The sequence below is a fragment of the Amblyomma mixtum genome, chromosome 9 (genome assembly GCF_055824585.1).
Source record: "Amblyomma mixtum isolate Tamu chromosome 9, ASM5582458v1, whole genome shotgun sequence".
NCBI lineage: Eukaryota > Metazoa > Arthropoda > Arachnida > Ixodida > Ixodidae > Amblyomma > Amblyomma mixtum.
This window is the reverse complement of record NC_143020.1, coordinates 17,975,564-17,996,315: the sequence shown is the minus strand read 5'-3', so window position 1 is coordinate 17,996,315 and position 20,752 is coordinate 17,975,564. Positions and strand designations below refer to the sequence as shown.

General features: G+C 45.6%; 1 protein-coding gene across 1 annotated transcript in view; it reads left to right on the top strand.

Annotated features, from left to right (window-relative positions):
• Window positions 1–445: 445 nt before the first annotated feature.
• Window positions 446–20,752, top strand: part of LOC149328416 (lipase lipl-1-like) — a 42,657-nt gene continuing 22,350 nt past the window's right edge. Inside the window, exons 1-4 of the mRNA XM_089558993.1 lie at window positions 446–470; window positions 1,854–2,129; window positions 16,337–16,451; window positions 20,550–20,700. Of these exons, the coding sequence (XP_089415119.1) occupies window positions 446–470; window positions 1,854–2,129; window positions 16,337–16,451; window positions 20,550–20,700 (567 nt within the window). The remainder of the gene's footprint in view (window positions 471–1,853; window positions 2,130–16,336; window positions 16,452–20,549; window positions 20,701–20,752) is intronic.

Sequence of the window (20,752 nt, the reverse complement as noted above, 5' to 3'; positions counted from 1 at the left end):
AAAGGTGAGTTAACTATACCTAGCTCAGACCAAGTGGATTAAATGGATATGAACGGGGCACATTTATAACCGATTGGTAAAGCAATCCAAGGTTTCCTAGGAAAGGCAAGGGTACACGTGGGCCGAAGTTGTTTCAAAGCCTTGTGAAAGACAGTGGCCACAGGTAGGCCAGACCCGGAACTGCAGATGAATGGGGGGGAGGAGGTGTATCAGGAATTTCTAACCGCTGCGCTAGTACAGGATATGTAGCTCCGTTAATAGCACTTCATCATTATAGCGGTAGCTTAAAAGTGAACTTTCCTGGAACAGTAAATGTCGTTACTGCCAAAGTGTTATCCATGTGTGGCATCAGGAACCTCAGCGTTCTAAACCCTCTGGATTTTGAACATCACCTACGCTCAAAGGCCTCTCACCTGCCTGCGTATGGAAAATATGCGCCACCCCAATGACCACAGTCGCCAGCCTGCCCGGTTAGTTTTCCGCAGGGTCCGCTAAGGAGACCTCCGGAGCTCCCCCAATTAGCAGCGACCCCTATGCTTCCACTGCTATAAGCCCGGCCACATTATACGGCACTGCGGCTACAGAAGAAAAGGATACGTTTTTTTCCACGGTCGCACCGCAACAACCTGGCCAGACGCCCCGGTGTATAGACGAATAATTGCGCGACGCCGACTACACGCACAGCCGCTAGTCGACATCCCCTTCGCCGTCTTGTGTGTTATTTCCATCGCAACGTGCCAGCTACGCAACGACCGCTCAAAGACGGTCTCCCAGGCGCCCCATGGTACATTAAAGACAGCAACCTCTGGAGGTGAAGTTGCTCACGAGCGAAACGCCGAAGACCCTCCGCTACCAAGTCGCATGGATGCACCGTACCCACTACGCCAATGTCGCAGTCAAAGAAAAGCACGGTAATTACGTCACCCAACTAGACCGACGTTGTTGCCCAGTGAAAGCACGATTGCAGCAGCGCACCAAGATTCCATCCATCCAAGCCACGATTACAGCACCCGAGGTAACCGAGACCGGACTGGAAACCGAAGTGGTTCTCAACGGTCGCGCGTTAACTGTGGACACAGGAGCAGACTATTATGACATCAATGGAGCGTTCGCCGCTAAGCTCAATAAAGTGACGACCACTTGGGACGGCCCACAGACCAGAACTGATGGGAATCACTTATTTTCAACATCAGTGCAACGCAATGCACGACCCGCGGTCAGGAGGCATATCTACCCTGTGACCTTCATAGACCTTCATACACATTGGATGCTAGTCCGAAAGGAGATCCATGGTGCAACCCTGCGTGCTATTACGCAACAGTCGAAGCTCCTGGTAGCAAAACACGCGCGTGTGTTACTTTGCTGTGATATTTTTCTATATGCCTCTCCTCTGTTTGATGCAGACATTCTCAAGGCACAATACATGTGCATGCATTGGAGCATACACACTTATTAAACTGCACCGCACCACTCCTGTGGCGATATGAAAGGTCAAGTTGCACGTGCGTCCCAAGATACGTATAGTATAGGCGTCCCTGTGTGCACTCAAAGCAGCGTGGATTTCGGATGACGCACAAGATAAACAGTTTATATTGTGCCACAGTAGCGAAATTTTCAAGCCTCACATGGCTCTTGCTGACCCGCAGCTGCAAATCTCTTGCCGGAGCCAGGATTTGAACTACAGTAGTTGTCAGGTTAATTATTCCAATTTTCCTACTTACTTAAGAGCTAACATGATACACCTTTTTTTTTCTCGCTTCCTGCACTTCTGTTATTACTCTGCCTCAAAAGCCATTTCTATATATCGAACTCTAATTTTAACAGTTACTGGTTATATAACCTGTTGTGCACAGTACGCGAAATTCGAAAGAGCGGTGCGTTTCAAGTCGCATGCCCGCTTTCACTCTCGCAGTGTGAGTTGGTACGTGACTTCGGCTACTCCTGCGAGACACTCACGGTCAATACGGACGACGGCTACATCCTAGAAGTGGACAGGGTGGGCACGAACACCCAGGACAACGGAAACACAACGACACAAGGTGCCACACGTGGGAGGCCCATTCTTCTGGTGCCAGGAATACTTGCCGAGTCTGGGACATGGTTCGTAAACCTCCCGTCCCAGGCCCCAGGTGAGAATTTGGTGAAATATACCGGAAGTGTATCCCATGCAAATATGAAGTATTCTCGAAGCCCATGAAAAAAAAAAAACCTAATGGTTCACTAGCATGCATGGCGCTCATTAATTCACGATTCACATGCAAAGTCTGTGGAGTGCATCTTTGTGTAGCTTGCCACCTGCGTTTTCAGAACTGAAAGGAGCCTGCTTCAGGCGTGCCCATGTCTGTTGCTCGAATGCCGGCAGCCAGTGGTTGTAGCATTAACACTTCTTGACTGATTTGTCATAAAAAGTAGGTTTTGCATTTTTTCTCATTTATAGGGCTACACTAGCATCATTTTTTTATTCAGTGACACTGCAAGCCACATTTGGCCCAAGCGGGAGAGGCACTGAACATAATACAGATATAAAAAGGACAAAACGAGAAAAATCAATAAAGCATTCAAAACAGATATCTGTTTCAGTCTACAAATGGTTAAAATGACGTTGAAACGTTTCTACAAAAGCGTCCGACTAAAAATCTCAAATGGTAAAGAATTTCAGTCTTAGACTGCGCGCAGGAAGGAACTCTATTTGTGAGAGTATTACAAAAACACTTTTCTCTGAAACGATTGTGTTTCATTGGTAAGTGGGACACATATTGTAACGTGGCGGCCAGCCGAAGAATGAGGCGTGATGAACCATGAACAAGAGATGATTTACCGTGGCGGCCAGCACTTTACCACCTTGCCACTTTCTCGCCTGGAAGCTCATCACCACCGTTGATGATGATGATGTCCTCGGGCTGAATGGCACATACCCACGGCGGGGGATTGGCCAGGGTGCATAGCCGTTTCGCCCATCCCTTCATCGACGTCTTCTTTTGTTTACGATCGGGACGATCGCTCGGTGGCCCCGGGTAATGTTACGAAGAAGACGACGCTGGCAGTGGCTCGGGACGGAGCGCTCGCGCTAGGCCAGCGGCCATTAAATCATCTCTTGTTCATGGTTCATCACGCCTCATTCTTCGGCTGGCCGCCACGTTACAATATGACCCAGTTTTTCACATGCATTCACAAGGCAACGGGGTGCATATGTCCCACTTTTCTCACGCAAGCCCTCAAGACTAGAGAGCTGATATTTCGCATGCCGCCTATTAGAGGTGGCATGGTCATGACACTTCTAATAGGCGGCGTGCATCACTCACAACCTTTTGTCCACAAATTAATATATTTGCAGTACTGCACTTCTCCATCATAAACGTCTAGAAACTAGATAAATGTACAGAATGTAGCTTAATTTTGTTTTTATATAGTAAGTTTCTGCCGCCTTGTCACCAAGAGCACTACGACACGAACAGGCTAGTCAAAGTCATTAGTTGGCTTGTATAGCTCGGCCTTACACTTCTAACACATGTGTCGACTAAAAAACCCCGTCATTCGTGGGAATATGCCGAAGAGAAAAAAATTTAAGAAATGAACACCGCGGTAAAAATTGGTAAGCTCAGAGAGAAAAACAGAAACTTAAAAACACTAAATATAGTGCCGACAAACAAAATTTCTCAACGTTAACTGTATTTCCGCTATTCATTCTTCAAACGGTGTTTTACGTTGACTTTAACCCATTAGGGACCCAGAAAAATCTAATTAAAGGATTTTCTTAATTTTTAGCACATTATGGTCCTTTATAAAGAAAAACAGATCACTGAAACTTCGGCACGATTGCTTCACTTGTTCCGACGTTACACGGTGCACTTTTTATAGTGCGCTGGGTCCCTCCCACAGGCCATGTGGCTACTTCGCTCCGCTCCTACTTGGTGTCGTGAATTTTGTTAATATGTCCGTTATTTTTATGCAGGGTAGTATTACACTTCTTGCTGGCACTCATGAATCTTTTCTCGCTATACTGGCCCCACATCATTCAAATTTGCGCGGGAACCTTTTTCTTTTTCAAAGAAGCATCAGCACGATTGAGCTAGAGTGTCTGCGAACCGCTGGTTGCTGCACATCAAGGCCTAGGTAACGACGAGTAAAGTTCTTACGAAAGGAAAGATAGTCCGCAGGCTGGTCTCCCGCAGTTTGTGGTTTGGTTTATTGGGGTTTAACGTCCCAAAGCGACTCAGGCTATGAGGGACGCCGTAGTGAAGGGCACCGGAAATTTCGACCACCTGGGGTTCTTTAAGGTGCAGTGACATCGCACAGAACACGGGCCTCCCGAATTTAGGCTCCATTGAAATTCAACAGCCGCGGCCGGGATCGAACTCGTGTCTTTCGGGCCAGCAGCCGAGGGCCGTAACCACTGAGCCACCGTGGCGGGGCTGTAGCAGTTTGGTAGATTGTTCAGGTGTTCACAATTAGAAAGTTGAGCTTTCATCTCAACAGCCATCCAACCCTCCTATGTCCCTGATGCCGATGTCGAGCAGTTGATGGCTTGACCCGAAAGGTCGACACCTGCCATACCAATGTTTTGAATGAAAAGGAGTTTCGGCTTAAAAATGTGCCGTTTTTCATATGCTGTATGCAACCACCGCTTTAGAAAACATGTAGGCTTAATGCTGTTATAGTTGCATGGTATATTGACTACACTGTTGTCCTTAGACTTGAATGAATGCTGCTTTTGTTTCATTGCTTTCTTTGGGCCGAGTAGACACATCACAAACCAGTTTTGTCGAACGGTTCCTGTAGCTCGAAATTCCTCGCGGCGGAGCGTTGCAAGAAGTTCTTAACTTGTAAAAAAATTGCTAAAAAAAGGCGAAATAATCACTAAGCATTGAATAACCTCAGGCAACGACAGGACAGCATGCGTTTCCAAAAGTTTCCTTTCCGGACTCAAGGACATTAAGCAGTGGGTGTGAAATGCATAACAGCAGCCATCGGCACTGCCGAACATCCAGTTCTTATAATAAAACTTTCTTGCAACCAATTAAAATCACGTCATCATGGCATTCAGGATAGCTAGCTACAATTACAGCAGTCTTTGTGGCCTCGCTGAGTAGACAAAGTGTTTTTATGCGAAAAATTGGAAGGACTTATAAGGTATATGACCTCGAATAGATAGCCGCCGTTGTGCACATAGGAAAGTCCAGCGTACTATAGAAATTAAGCAGTATATATTTCATCATAACGCAAAAAACTCCAAAGATGCAGGATGTTCCAAGCATTTATTCTTTACATTCATCTTGCTTGCTGCTCTATACTTGAAACTAGCATAATATCCACATAAACGCTTTCGCGATAAAATTATAAGCCAGCGACTACCGTTACAGTTGGTGGGAAAAAAACACCCTGAAGTTTCGCCAAGAAAGATGACATACTTAGGAGGGAAAACACGCTTTGCTAGTTAAAGGGCGTCGGTCGATCCCCTGGTGACGAAAATATGACCTACTCGAAAGGAAAAAAATTACATCATTAGTTTCGATGCAATAAAAAATTAACTGTACTTTTGAAAATACACTCTGCCCTGGTGGGTTAAGGGTCTTGGAAAAATCTGTTCTCGCAACCTGTTGAAAACAAAAAATTCGGAACATAAGCAGAGCGTATAGCCGCTTCATACTGTGGCAGAAAGATGAGCACCATAACGAAGGAGTTTTCTAACTTCCCGCGTGGATATATATAGTCCCGTGTTTAAGTGCGAAATTCCAAAAATATTTAACAACAGTTCCAGTCACCAGAGATTTGAAATCCGGATGTCGTAGCTCGCGGGAGAATTCTAGTCAAGATTTTTAGGACGACTATTTGGAAACAGGTAATTACATTACGAGTTGAGAGCACGATTGCATTAACGCTTTTTGCTTAGCTTACTATGTGTCTTTGCGTTCTTCTCATTATTGTTCATTTTCTCGTACTGCTGCTTTGCCCTCTTATTTTCTTTACGTCACTTAGCAGCTCAGCCGCGTCATTCATCCCTTCCTCTCTCACTCGTGCACAGGAGTGGCACGAGAGGGTTTCACCGCCAGACTTCTCACGCATCTCGCAACCCCCCCGCTCGCGTTTCGCGCTTTCATGACGGCACTTGGTTTGAGTGCGCCCTAGTCTGGAGACCAAGCAGCAATTTCTATAGCACGCACTGCCGGGCACCATGTTTTTTTTTCCAATGGGGCTTTTTTGTTACTGTATTATTATGTTTATAATTCTGTCTACCCATAATTTCCAATCGTCCGAACAGAACAGACAGACAGTAATACAGTAATACAGAACAGACAGTAATACGGTATCATAACACACTCTAAGCCAACAAGTGCACAATCAAATTCATTACAAGCATTCGCACAACATATTTGATGGTGAACAACACCTGTGCTACTGACGTAAGTTCTGAGCAAGCATAAAGTAAGCGGTGTTGCCAACATAAGCTGCTACCAAGAGAAACATCTGGATATTTAAATAATTCCGCATATTCAGAGGGTTTGCATGTGTAGGAAAGGCAGTCGAACTCCTGTAAATAGAGAGGCACGTTAACTACAATAGTTTTAAGTGGACAGCTCAAATATGAAGTTATGTTACCAGACACTGGCAGCAGTTTCATATCAGTGAATTGAAGCACTGCATTGTACGTACGTGTCCTTTACCAGCATACCAGTGGCCTTTTGAGAATAATGCGATGACAAGCTAGTAATACAGTGCCGTCGGCATAGTGGAACCCCGAACGTTCAGAAATTGCCATAGGCAAGTCATTAGTGAAAACAATAAAATTAACTCTCGAGGTGCACCTGCTTTCAGCGACAATTTACAACTGAAAACTCCCTTATCATCGAAGCGACCATTCGATGTTCATTTCTCGAGAACTTTGTGATAAGACCTGCAGAAACTAAAAAAAAACAGTATGCATACAATACCAGGTAGTTGATGGTCAGGAGCTATGACGCAATGGTATCGCATCAACCACGCGTGCAAGAGGGCCGGGGTTCGAATAACGGTGCTGCAAAAGTCTTATTAGGAAAGGCGAAGGCATGAAGCCATCTAACCCTACGGGCAGAACATAACAGGCAGAGCTATCAAAGGTAATCATAAGTGCAAGGTAGCCGACATATGGAAATTTAGTACGAAACAATCGTGCATGCTCTAAAAAAGGATGTAGCCTAAAAGCGGTGAACAGGAAACTACGCCTTGACACAAACAAGATATATTAGTTTTGAGGCAAAGAGGGCAATGTCAATAGGAATATGGATAAAAGATTTGATGTATTTGAATAACTCTAGACAAATCTATACAGTAGTGAATGTAAAAAGGACATTAGGGAGAGAGGCAGTAGAGCACAGCATTGGGACAACCCGCCAGTAACAAAAGAGGAAGTATAAAACCTTTAGGAGCATTGAAAAGGGAAAAAACCGCTGCTGAGGATCAGGTAACAGTAGAAGCTTGTAAGAATGCTAACATCAACGCAGTCCATAAGAAATGAGATATCAAGGACTTAAAGAATTACACCCATCAGCTTACTGTCTTCTGCCTACAAATTATTGATTAAGGTAATTGCTTATAGAGGCAGGATATCCTAGACTTCAATCAACCAAACAATCAGAGATGGTTTCGTGAATGGTACTCACATTACGCCGTATTCACACCATCAATCAGGGGATGGAGAAATGCGTAGAATATAAGCAGCCCCAATACAGAGCCTCCAGTGATTACGGGAAAGCTTCTGACTCAGTGGAAACCTCAATAGTCATGCAGACCATGCGGAAGCCGGGTGCAGAAAGCATGTGAAATTACTGAAAGATATCTATAAAAACTTCACAGCTGCTATAGCCTACATAAAGTCATCAATAAGTCTTATGTGAAAATACTGGAAGATATCTCTAAAGACGGCACAGCTACCATAGTCCTCCGTAAAATCTGCAATAAAATTCCAATAAACAAGGGTGTCGGGCAGGAAGGCACTATCTCGCCAATGCTATTCACCGCCTGTTTACAGAAGGTGTTCAGAGGCCTGGATTGCGACAGTTGGGGATAAGAGTTAATGGGCAATACCTTAGTAGTATGTGATTCGCAGAGGAGGTTGCCTTGCTGAGTCACTCAGGAGGTTAACTGTAAATAATCATCAGTGAATTAGGCCGCCAGAGCAGAACAGTTGGTCTAAAAATTAACACGCAGAAACCTAAGCAATGTGCAACAGTCCCGGAAGAAAACAGCAGTTTACACTTCGTAGTGAGGTGCTGTACGGGGTCAAGAATACGTTTACTTAGGACAGGGAATGACCGCATAACCGGATCACAACAGTGAAATAACTAGCATTATATGATATATTTCCAGCTCGGAAGACAAAACAAAAGAGGACGACAGAACACAGCCCTGTGTAACTATGAAAGATTGTCCCCAACTGGCCCAATGCTTTGCTTTATCAAACTTCATTTCTGGTGCAAAGGGTCATTTGAATGTGATATAAAAAAGCAGCGCATTGTTCTGTCGTCCTCTCTTGTTCTGTGCTGTAGGTGTTGTAAATGGTAAGAAAGTACTTTTATTTAGGGCAGGGAGTGACAGCAGATCTGAATCACATTAGTGAAATGACTAGGAGAATATGTCATATGTACAGCGCGGAAGACAAAACAAGAGAAGACGGCTGAACACATCGCTGTAACTATAGATGATCGTCACCAACTCGCCCAACAGCTGCCCTTATAAAAGGGTATGAAAGGGATGGTGGGCATTTGCCAGGCGCATTAGCCTATATAACAGCCGTATGTTGCGGGTACTGATCTATGGGGCCTAAGCGTGGAGGCTAACAAAAAGAGTTAAACTTAAGCTAAGGAAAGCACAGCAAAGTATTGAAAGAAAAATTATAGGTGTAAAGTTAAGAGACAGCAAGAGGGCAACGTGAGGAATAAAACACCGGTTATTGACATCCTAGTCCACATCAAGAGGGAGAAGTGGGCTTTGTGCAAGGCACGTAATGTGAAAGAAAGGTAACCATGGTCCTCGAGGGTAACAGACTCAATTTCTAGGCAAGGCAAGCGTACCAGGGGTCGGCAGAAAGTTATGCGGGTAGATGAGATAACGGAGTTTGCATTGATGGAGTGGCCTCTGTCTTGTAGTGGGCATAGTCAGGCTGGTGGTGGCGATGAATATGGTGTGAAATGCTTTGTAGATCTAGGAGGAGGGCTTATGTGAAAAGATTTAATCATGTCATGAGAGCAGTTAATCCGAGAGTTTCTCATGGAATGAACTCGCACCACGCCCAGGTATAAAGCCAAACTAATGACCGATCAGAACATAAAATATGCTCGAAGGAAAGAAGGGTGTTTTAAAAAACTTTGGTTTCATTTTTTTTAAGTTTAGCTATATGTATATATTAACAGGCCGTTCCGTATTTATCTGTCCAGGTTCCAAAAAATTATCCTGTGCAAACCAGTGGTCTATTTCGGTTCAAGCACAGACCGCAGGGGAGCTTATGTAGTCGGCGTTTTTCCATTAGAATTTAAACATTGTAGCTTGCCTGAATTAACCGGAATCGGCAAAAAACTTAAGTCGTCGCAGAAAATTTCTGTCTGAGCGAGCAGAGCAGCAGCAGCTTTGACAGGCTCCGCCGTTTGGGGCCCTGCGAGACCTACCCCAGCTCCTCGCAGTACGCCTGATGGCGCACCCTGTCAAATCGGCTAATCAATTCGCTAAGAAGTGCCGCTAATGAAGTGCTCATACTTGTAAGAGACTGCACATTTGCATTAAATACCTTGAAATACAATTGAAAATCAGTACCAATAAGCCTCACTGCCCCAGCTTCATTCGGCGCTGTGTAACTACGATCAGCCATAGTAGATAACTTAAGAAATCAGAACTAGCAAGTTATGTACTGTATGGTCTCTAGTATAATGCACGTTATCTTGTTCATTCAGTGATTTAATACGCCAAGCACTATCCTCCTCTGTACGCGGGGCGTAAATTTTCGGACTTTGCTGCCGTAGGAACTTAAAGTTGTGGTCTTTCGCCCATATCTTTGTTCTCACAAGCAGTTCTCTTGACTGTTTGGTGCAATTTTCTTGATTAAAACCAAAGTTTCAGCTTCACGAGGAGCGGATCGTTTATCAGACCACACGGGGCCTGTTTCCTGCTTTTAAATAATGCTCGCTATCGTATCACCTTTCGCCATAAAGGGAAACTCATCCTCGTGAAGTGAATTATATGTAGGGTCTTTGCTACATTTACTATATTTTTGTTATGTTTCATGCTGTTTGTTTAAATTTTGTACAATTATTCGTCCTAGTAATTCTAGCGGAAGAAATACAGACGCAAATTAATTTCGCTGCCAACACGCAGCAAACGGGAAGGCACAATGTGCGCAAAAATGTGTCCCATCCATACCACAGTTGAAACTTAATCCAACGCAACTGCCCCCCTCATTCCGAATGTTTGGGGGTTATAGTAACCGGAATGGCGCCTCCTCGTTTCGCAGCCCCACTCACCGCTCGTCGATGTGAGGGCGTGGCAGGCGCGCACGTTGCGGTAGCTTCTTGTGCCAACACAGCTGGAGGACGTGCTGCAGAATGCGGGTCTGCTCTCGTCGACGTGCGTAATTGTCTAGTTTCTAAATGAGCATAAGCTGTTGCGAACTCGATAAAAACAATTGTACATTGAAAGTGAGTTGAGTTGTCCTCTTGAAGTGGTTCCCTTGCTTTATTTCTCCTAAACGCTGCACTCGCAGGGCCATTCATTACATATATTAGTAATAAAACGCAATCAGTGTGACATGTTTGGTTTATTAGGTGTAAAACTGTTGCTGCCGCTCTGGGCATATCTAGGAGGGAATTTCTCGGGGAGCAAAAGCGATGTGGTGGCACGCCGCTAGACTCGAAGCGGTCGCGTGCGCTGCAGCGGATGGCAAAATTACTTAATGCCGCGAGTAGACGCCTGTTCGTATGAACACACGCGCACATACACCTCAGAGCAATGACGCCATCTGCACTCCGAGCGCACGAACGCAAACTCCGGAGCGCGCGATTGCATTACAGCTGCGTATCAGGCTGAAATTTCGCGTCTCATCCCAGCGGAAAAAGCAGTATGGTGTTATAACCTCATACGATTTTGCATACATACTAATGTGATACGAGTGTCATACAAATGTCATACAAATGCCGCTCAGTTTTCCGAAATTATAATTTCGTCCTCCATTTGTCAACCACTATCATTTAAACTGAATGATATTTGTATAACAAAAACTGTATGAGGTTACTGCTTTAAACAGCTGTTTTTTCAGTAGGACGTGACGTGGACAATATGCTGCAAGCAGCCGCACGCCGCACTACAAACGTGTCCCACTTGCGCTCTTAGCGTTCGTGTCCCCTGGACGAGTTACACAACACGACTGGATGTACACCTGCGAAAACAGACCCGCCAGCTTTACGATACAGGCCCACTTACAACTGGCATAATAATTTCGTCCTTACCGTGGGCCCCTTAACCATTATAGAACAGTGCATGCTTTTGACAGCGGCGGAAGCTGCATCCATCCGCCCGTTATTCACATCACATCACATCACTTTATTTTCCTTAAAGACCCCTTGCGGGGTGTTACATAAGGGGTGGGTTTTTAAGAAGTACAGGTGTTCAATGCAGTCATGAATGTTCCAGGGCAGGGGATGGCAGCGATATCGCACTATCGCGATGGCAGCGATATCGCGATTTCGCACTTATGAGCTTTATTACTTTTGATTTCTCTTGAACAAGGATTACTCGCTGCGGTGAGCGATTTCAGCCATCTGAGTGCGGTCGTTCTGTGTCACGCAGAGCAAAAATCCCGGAAAAAAGTTGTACGAGACGTGTTTGAACTTCCGAATTCCGCGTGGTAAGCGAGAACGGACCCTCGTAGCCACGACGAGTGCTGTGTTATTGATTGGCCGAGGTGAACATAGCCTGCGCGGCAAGCCAGCAGCAGTGCCGGCGGAACTTTCTATGACGTCATCATAAGTGGCATGAGCAACCCACTGGCGGAGGGCGTATAAAAACTTTGCCTCCGCTGATGTCATGAAAAGCTGCCGAGCGCTCGCCGACGAAACCTACGCGCGTCGCCCATTCCTATCGGCCGCACGCGAATCATGAACCAGGAACAATGGACGATGCTTTGGAATGTCTTAAAGAGCATCTTAAACATGCAACTGTTGCGACTAAAGGCAAGAAAAGAACAAGAATGATGCGGTGTGATCAAGAAAGTGTTGACAGTGGCTTAGCAGAAGTTTAGTGAATAAAACAAGTTGTTTGCAATGCCCAACAAAAGGTTTTTGCAGTGGTATGAAAAATAGCCAATGAGTCATTAGCGTGGTCAACTAATTTCTAGCGCATTTGTACATTGCTCTTGCAGAATATCACCGCTCATTTTTTATATTTACTTCTTCAAAGTAGAAATAACAATGCTAAATTGTATAAGAGGCATTTCAAGCCATTTTTCGGTGAAAGGTTATTTGCAGTGTACACTACTTGGGCAAAAGCAGGCTTCATGCTGAGGCAGCCGCAGTTTGTAAACCCGCCTATCGGCCAGAGGGTCGCTTTCTGAGCGAAAGTTATCTTCCCCAGAGAGAAGGGGCTTAGTATTGGCATTGTAGTCGCATGTCGTAACAAGAAACTCCCGCGTTCACCGATTCGCCCAGATGCAGTGATCACTAGGCGGCCCTAAATTTTAGCGACAGCGCGTTCCTGGAAGCTGCCGCTATTCAGAACTTCCCCTAAGAAATGTTTCACTTGAAGATTCGCATTATTTTGCAAGCCGTCCGTACAGCTCACATCGGAAGCACAGGGGAAATACTGCACTGTCGATGTGAGCTATACAGACGATACATTTGGAAAAGTCTATATTCATACGGACTCCATATGGCGTCAAGCATAGCATCTAGAAATCGCCTCTAAGATACACAGAAAGCATATTGGAACCACTTGGAAAAGATATGGATACTGTATTCCCAAAAACCTATCTGAGCCACTAATGCCTTTAAGTGGGGCCATGAGTGCTCACGTAGTTGCGGTGGATTTTACAGTGCTGTCCTTCGTGAAGTGAAAATCTTAAAGAATTCCTCCCGTTATTGGGTAACGACTCAGAAGAAATGCCGTGAGCTCCACTAATAGTCTAGCCTGCAACCGCATACAGAAACAGCCCAAGAGGGGCACACACACGCAGAAGTTTTTCTTCAGTACTCCTTTTTTTCCATTTCACTACAAAAACTCTTTATGACGGAATAGTTATAGGACCAAACACCTTCTCTAGTTATTAAATGCCCTTCATACAACCGTGCGTGCATAAAAGGCACAGCTTTAGGAATTACCCGCGTCAGAGTTGGTCGCTGGTGTGTTATAAGCTCATTTTTATTAATTTCAAATGAATAGGTGTTCTACGATCATCATCCAACCTAAAACTACTATAGAAGAACAATTCATCTTCAGTTTGAAAAAAAAGGCGCGTTTCTGCAGTCTGCTTTTATAAGCACTTTTTAAATTATTATGAATGTGACACGATGCGCGCACGTTACCGGATGGAAAGGCACGAGCTAATAAGGCACTCAGGGATGACCGCAGAACCAACAGCGTGCTACGAAAAAGCTGGAAGCTGCCGCCTTTCAAAATCTCCTTTATGTAATGTTTAATTTGAAGATTCCCATAACATTGCAGGCTTTCCATAGAGTTCATATATAAAAAGCGCAGATGGAAAGCGCGAAGAAAATACTGTACTGTCGAATTGAGTTATACAGACGATACATTTGGAGGGTAACAAAGAGGGTTCAGCTTAAGAACAACGCAGCGAGCTATGGAAAGGGAAATGATAGGTGTAACGTTAAGAGATCGAAAGAGGGCGGAGTGGGTGAGAGAACAAACGCGGGTTAATGACACCTTAGTTGAAATCAAGAGGAAGAAATGGGCTTGGGCAGGGCATGCAATGCGAAGGCAAGATAACCGCTGGTCCTTAAAGGTAACGGAGTGGATTCCAAGAGAAAGCAAACGTAGCAGGGTATGGCAGAAAGTTAGGTGGGCGGATGAGATTCAGAAGTTTGCGGGCATACAGTGGCGGCAACTGACAAAGGACAGGGTTAATTGGAGAGACATGGGGGAGGCCTTTGCCCTGCAGTGGGTGTAGTCAGGCTGATGATGATGATGATGAAATTCGTACGGACTCCATATGACGTAAAGCATACCATCTAGGAATCGCCTCTAAGATACACAGAAAAGATATTGGAACCACGTGAAAAAGATATGGATGTCATGTCCCCAAAAGTCTATCGCAGCCACTTGGAGCCACGTGAGAAGTGAGGTCATCAGTTCTCACGTGGCTCCGATGGATTTTACAGTGCGGTCTTTCGTGAAGCGAAAATCTGAAATAATTTCTCCTGGTATTGAATAACGCGTCAAAAAGAAATGATGTAAACTCTGCTAATAGTCAAGTTTATAGCAGCACAGAAAAACAACTCAATATGGGGAGACACACAGCAGTGTTTATTCAGTACTCCATTTTACCATTTCACTACAAAAACTCTTTGGTTTGGTTTGGTTTATGGGGGTTTAACGTCCCAAAGCGACTAAGGCTATGAGAGACGCCGTAGTGGAGGGCTCCGGAAATTTCGACCACCTGGGGTTCTTTAACGTGCACTGACATCGCACAGTACACGGGCCTCTAGAATTTCTCCTCCAAAGAAATTCAACCGCCGCGGCCGGGATCGAACCCGCGTCTTTCGGGTCAGCAGCCGAGCACCATAACCGCTGAGCCACCGCGGCGGCTCCAAAAAACTCTTTATGATTAAATTGTTCTAAACAACTTCTTTGGTTATTAAATCTCATTCATACAACCATTCGTGTAAAAAGGGCACACCTTGAGCAAGGCCCCGCCACAGAGTTGGTCGGTGGTCTGTTATAAGTTCATTTTTATTCATTTCCGAAGGATACATGTTCTACGAGACCCCACAATAGAGTTGTTCGATGGTCTGCTATTACTTTATTTTTATTCATTTCAAATGGATACGTGTTCTACGATAATCATTGAACGTAAACCTGCTTCGAAAGCACAATTTGTACTCAGTTTGACAAAAAAGGAAGCGCTACTGCAGTTGGCTTTCATAAGCACTTTTCAAATTATTATGGTTGTGACACGAGGCGCGCAGTTTTCCGGCAGATAAGGCACTCAGGGATGACCGCAGAACCTATAGTGTGCTACGAAAAGAATACAGGGGCAAGACTGCTACCATAGCAGCCGCTGGCCTCCCATTTTAACGGGTATAGTTGGGGCTCACAACCCGTGAGGTTAGGCGTTTTGCCCGTGTTACTGTTATGTTAGCTGCCTACTCCAGTCATGATAAAACACCGTTACAAAGCTAATACCAACAGCAATATTACACAAAATCATTCGACGATGATAATCGGAGCTAAGATATTTCAAGTACCGTATTATCTCACATAATACACTCATTTTTCCCCAAACAAATCCTTTAAAGTTCAGGGGGGAGGGGGCGTTAGTGCGTAAGGGGAAACTTGAAGCGGCAAGAACGAGACCAAGAATAGCCTTGGGGGAATAAATATTTCATCCAGCCCTATTAACCTTGAGACTAAAATACACACAATATTCAGCATGGTTTCTTTGCGCTTGAGCAGATGGGGAACCTTATCTGTTAGAGGCCCGTGAACTCACCCACCGACCAGTTACGTTGTCTAAAGAGCGGACTAGATTTCACTCGTGCCAGCTCAGTGCATTCAGTCCGAAGATAGAAGAAACCTCTTCATCCAGGCTTTGTTTCTATTCGTTCTCAGATTCAACCTGAAATATTCGTATTTGCTGGTCTTCCCGCCAAACGATATAATAGCTTTTGTATTCGGTATGTTCTTCTTTATAGTATTCCACAGTTCTTTCGGCTTTCGAAAAAGAACGATCCTTCACAATAATCAGCAGATGAGAAAGCGCCAAAAGAATGGGGTGCGTCTATTACGAGAATAGAAAAATCCTCTTTTTAATAGGCAAATTCCGGGTGTGTTTATAATGAGAGGAAATTACTCCGCGCTGTGTGTGTCTTTTATTTCTATGTCCTTGTCTTTTGCGCTGTTTTAAGGAATTACTCGAGTAAATTGGGCACGCGGAACCGATTGGCCAACAAGCTCAAGTATGTACTGGAGCAACTAGGCCGCCAATTTATATTGCCTACACCACTTAACGCTGCAAGCCAGCGATCATTGCCACTTGTTCCTTTTGGATGAGAAACATGCAGTTCTTTTCTAATTTGTGTCCAAACAAGTGTAAAATTACCAAGTAATTGAAACACGCTTCAGTGTTCCGGTGCTCTTGTCACAGGCTTCCTTCTGGCCGACGCTGGCTACGACGTGTGGGCGATGAACACGAGGGATATTGATTTCCGTGCCAGCCACCTCGAGTTGAAGCAGGAAGACAACCGCTACTGGCAATGGAGGCAAGAGGTCTTACGTACAACGCTCATGCTCGCTAATACGGCGCGATTCGCTGTCGAGATAATTTTACTGACAATGTGGGCAGCACTCTGTTCTTGTTAAAATAACTGCGTAGGCCTACATCCTCCTAACGATCGAGTAATTAATGCAGTGTATTATGCTGATAAGCTTAACCAGAAGTATAGCATCTCCTTCACGGTAACTATGGATCAATATTAATTTTGCTGAATTAGAATACAATCCAACTTCTTGATAAGTTCAGCTCCTTTCGTGCGCGGCAGTGTGTAAGAATTGTCACGTCTGTCGACACTAATTTCCAGTAATATATTAATTTTCATATTCCTGTGGTATTTTATGGACCAACTGGTTGTGATTATTTATCCTTGTTCTACTTTTCGGCCTTTAGCACGCGGGATAAAACAGCAGTAGGACAGCGAAGGAGTTTTGTGTTTCACATTTATAAACAACTTCATGCAATGAATCTGTCTTAGAAAGCTGTGGTAATCATTGCGCACATAGATCCGTTTTATGACATATGCGTAACGAGCACGAGCATAACAACAATAAGGACTGCCGGAGCACCAACCCTCAGCTCCTCTCTCCAGCAATACCTCGTGACATTAAATAACCTTGCCCGCTAGCACGAATTAATTTCTCGCCTCCTTAGAGGGGCAAGCTTATGGCGTGTTGTCCGCGCAACGTACGGTAGTGTAAGGACAGTAGCAGATCACGTGCCATCAGACGTCACCATTAGCTAGCGAGTTATAATCCTATGACCGCTATAACCTAGCCACAATTCTTACAGGATACCATCGAAAGACGCCGTGCAAATCATAGTTAATGAGAGGAACGCGAGCACAGGTGACAACAGCTTAACAGCTGAGCTTAAAGAACTTATGTGAGCAAGTGTCATCATATGTCTAGAACGAACTAACAAGTGGAACAGCCACAGTGGTACTCTTTATTGTGTGCTGAAATAACAGCTGTTAATACTTTCCGCTTGATCGGCGCTCAAGATAGCAGCAGTGGAAAAAAGTTAGCAGGCAGATCGGCTGGGCCAGGATATACGTAGCGTGAGGTATTGGTTTATCTCGGTTAAGCTTGTATTAGCTTTTTTCTCCCCTGTTAACCCTTGAAACTCGGGTACGTGTAACTATAGTTAAATTAAAGACGAGACAATGTGCAGTATCAGTAGTGAAGCGATTATTTATGTCATATGGTTTCTCGTCTTGTACTCCGCGTTGGTGACGCCATAGGCCATCGGCGGTCGTTGTGTTCATTGGCGTTGGCGTTCAGAACGTTTTACACCCCGAAAATTTTAAGGCAAGCAAGTTCGAATAGTAGCTCTCTGGGTCAGTGTACGTCTCAGTTGTGCTTATAGGCACGTGAGGTGATGAGAGATGTGGGCTGCAGGCATTGACAATGCTGTGCCAGAAACGCGGCGCTGAAGTTATCGGCGTTCATTGTGTTATTGCAGCTGGCGTTTTTCCCAGCCACACAGACATGCATACATTTATACACGCGGTGCAATCTTCTCGCGTATGAGCAGTAGCCCGCAGCGGCGAGCGCGCGCGGCTTGAACGCCAGCTGTACGTAATGACGTCGCTTGCCCCTTGCACATGCGCAGTATGGTCGAGCAAGAGAGCACGCGGAACGGCGAGACTGTGGCCAGTGTACCTCACATTACAAAAAATCTCCCACTATTTCTTTTGCATTACTGGTTTTTGGGGAAATACAGTACCATTCACTCCTGGAAACCACTACTCTTAATGGCGCGTAGGATTGTCACGGACATAAAATCCGCATAGTATATAAGTGAAATGCGCAACAACTTAGACAGGACACAGAAAGGAACACATACAACAGTTCACGAGCGCAGTTCACAAGCACTGTTGTATGTGTTCCTTTCTGTGTCCTGTCTAAGTCGTTGCGCATTTCACTTATATACTATGCAGAACCAACTAGCCCGACAACACGCTCTTATAAAATCCGCATCTATATCACAAGTTTGCCCCACAGGATAAGAAGATTTATTTTCCTTGCAGGCCTTATTACCAGCAGAAAGTATGCCACTAAAGAGTAAAATGCCCTAAATTGCTTGAAGCCACATTGATAAAACTATTGACTGAAAGACGCAGTGTAGTTTCGGTCCCAAACACACGTTCGCTGCACTTTTATCAGTGAAACAGTTTCTATTGTGAAACTCTCTCAAGCACTTGTTGCATTAAAAGTAAAATCACTGCAGCAGATTGGCACTGCGGAGAGCAGCAGTGGTGTAAAAAATTATTATGGTGTTGAGATTAAAATTACCTGCGGCTCAGCTACTGGTGAACATGGTTAGAGAGCGAAAGCTATAGCGTATCGTGCAACTATAAGCGGCTTGGCGTCTCTAACGTTGAGTGCATTCCGGACGCTGGCTAGGCAGCACATCCACTCTACCAACATGGCTGGTGGTAGCGGATGGCTGATCGCGAGAGTTTGCTCACCAAATGAACTCTGCGGTGTCATGACCGTACTTCTGGCCACGTGGGCCCGATCAAGCAGCAACCGTGAACAATCGACGAGGCCGACAACCTCGCAACGGCGGTGGTGCAGTGGGGTGCTGGTGATGCCCCCCTCCGAGCCTAAGTGGATTAGGGCAGCGGACTTCCTTGAGCGGAGGTGACCGCGGCAGCAGCGGCTAAGGCAGGAGAGGCGCAGGAGGCATTGTCAGCGGCAACCACAGCGGAAACGGAGGCGACGTGGAGACGCCAGTCACGCTGGCGGTTAATTGAAGACGGCTGTGTCCTCGACTCGTGTGCTGGACATCCGGCGGGGAAGCAAGTTCATTCACCTTCAGGTAGACTGCGGGAGATTCCTTTGCAGCCGTGTGGGATTAGTCAGCATCTACCCCTTCCATCGACCCAGCTGCGAGAGAGTGGAACAGCCCGCACCGCCCCTGCCGTGGGTGGCAACACCAGCGTCCACTTCGGTCCATCCGATTGGACAGTGCTCTTCGAACTTTATTCCACAGCCAGGAATCTGGGGAATCCGAACCCTATTTAACTCGGCTGCGAGTGTGGCCAAGAAAAGCGTCCTAGCTCCAGTCGACTCCGGTCGACGAAGAAGTTCCCTTCCACTGACAGTCATTCTCGTCACCCTTTGTAAATAATGTAAATAAGTGTATAAAGTTTTCGTTACCTTCCTCTAAACCCAGTCTGCCATCCTTCTCGTCCCATCACCGCTCTCCGGCCATGCTACCCGGGTCGCAACAGCGGCCTATTGCAGTAGTACCGTGTGTCGGCCACAACGTTGTCAGCGTTAACGCACGCAGCTCACATCTCTCTCACTCATCGCCTCAAGTAACTGTAATCGCGATTCAGGCGTCCAGTGACCAAGGGAGCTAGTTATGCGCACTTTATTTCCTTAAAATCATCGGAGTGTAAAACGCTGTCAACGCCAACGCCAATGAACACAATAGTCACCGACGGTCCATGGCTTCAGTGCCGTGTTTATGGCACAACGTTGTCAATGCCAACGCATGCAGCGCAAATCTGTTACTACCGCCACGTACTGAGCTGTCCACAGTTCCGAGAGGGGCAGGTGTGCACCTTTCCTTTGCTTTCCAAGCTCCAGCTCTATTGGTTTCGTAGCGTAAACCGCGAGTAAGGTGTCCACCGTCCCAGGGCGCCAGTTTTGCGCTTTTCCTTTGCGTTCGAAGCTCAAGGTCATTTGAAGGTGGAAACGAGGCACACGGAGATTGAATCACGAGGTCCCGTAGTGAAGCTTTCGCTTTAAAAAATTTTATTTCTACTATATCACGCTGAGACCGCAGGTGATTGGCTTATACAGCATCGGCATGTAATGTTGAGTTTCGGGTTCAGTCACGTTAGACAGAAATGGCTTGGTGTTTCGCCAGTCTTTGTGAGCATATCGATTCATTATAAACGTCTCATCCTGACGCCATTTGCGAAGACGCGGGTACTGCCCCGGAGAGTGAGACGGCCGAAGACGCTTTCACTCACATATGATAATGTGTGCCCTTTCTCATGAGCCAATAGTTTAAATGCCCTAATAACGCCTTCATCGGTCGTTCCACTTGTCTTGATCTCTTGGAGCAGTTTTGACGAGATCGGCCGCTTCGATCTTGCTGCGTTCATCGACCTCGCCCTCAACGCCACCGGTGTGGACAAGCTACCTCTGCTGGCCTACTCGCAGGGATTCACTGCTAGCCTTATCCTCTTGTCCACGAGGCCCGAGTACAACGACAAGGTATGTACGTGCGTCTTAGGAAGAATGTGGTGCTCCGTAAGAAAATAGTGAC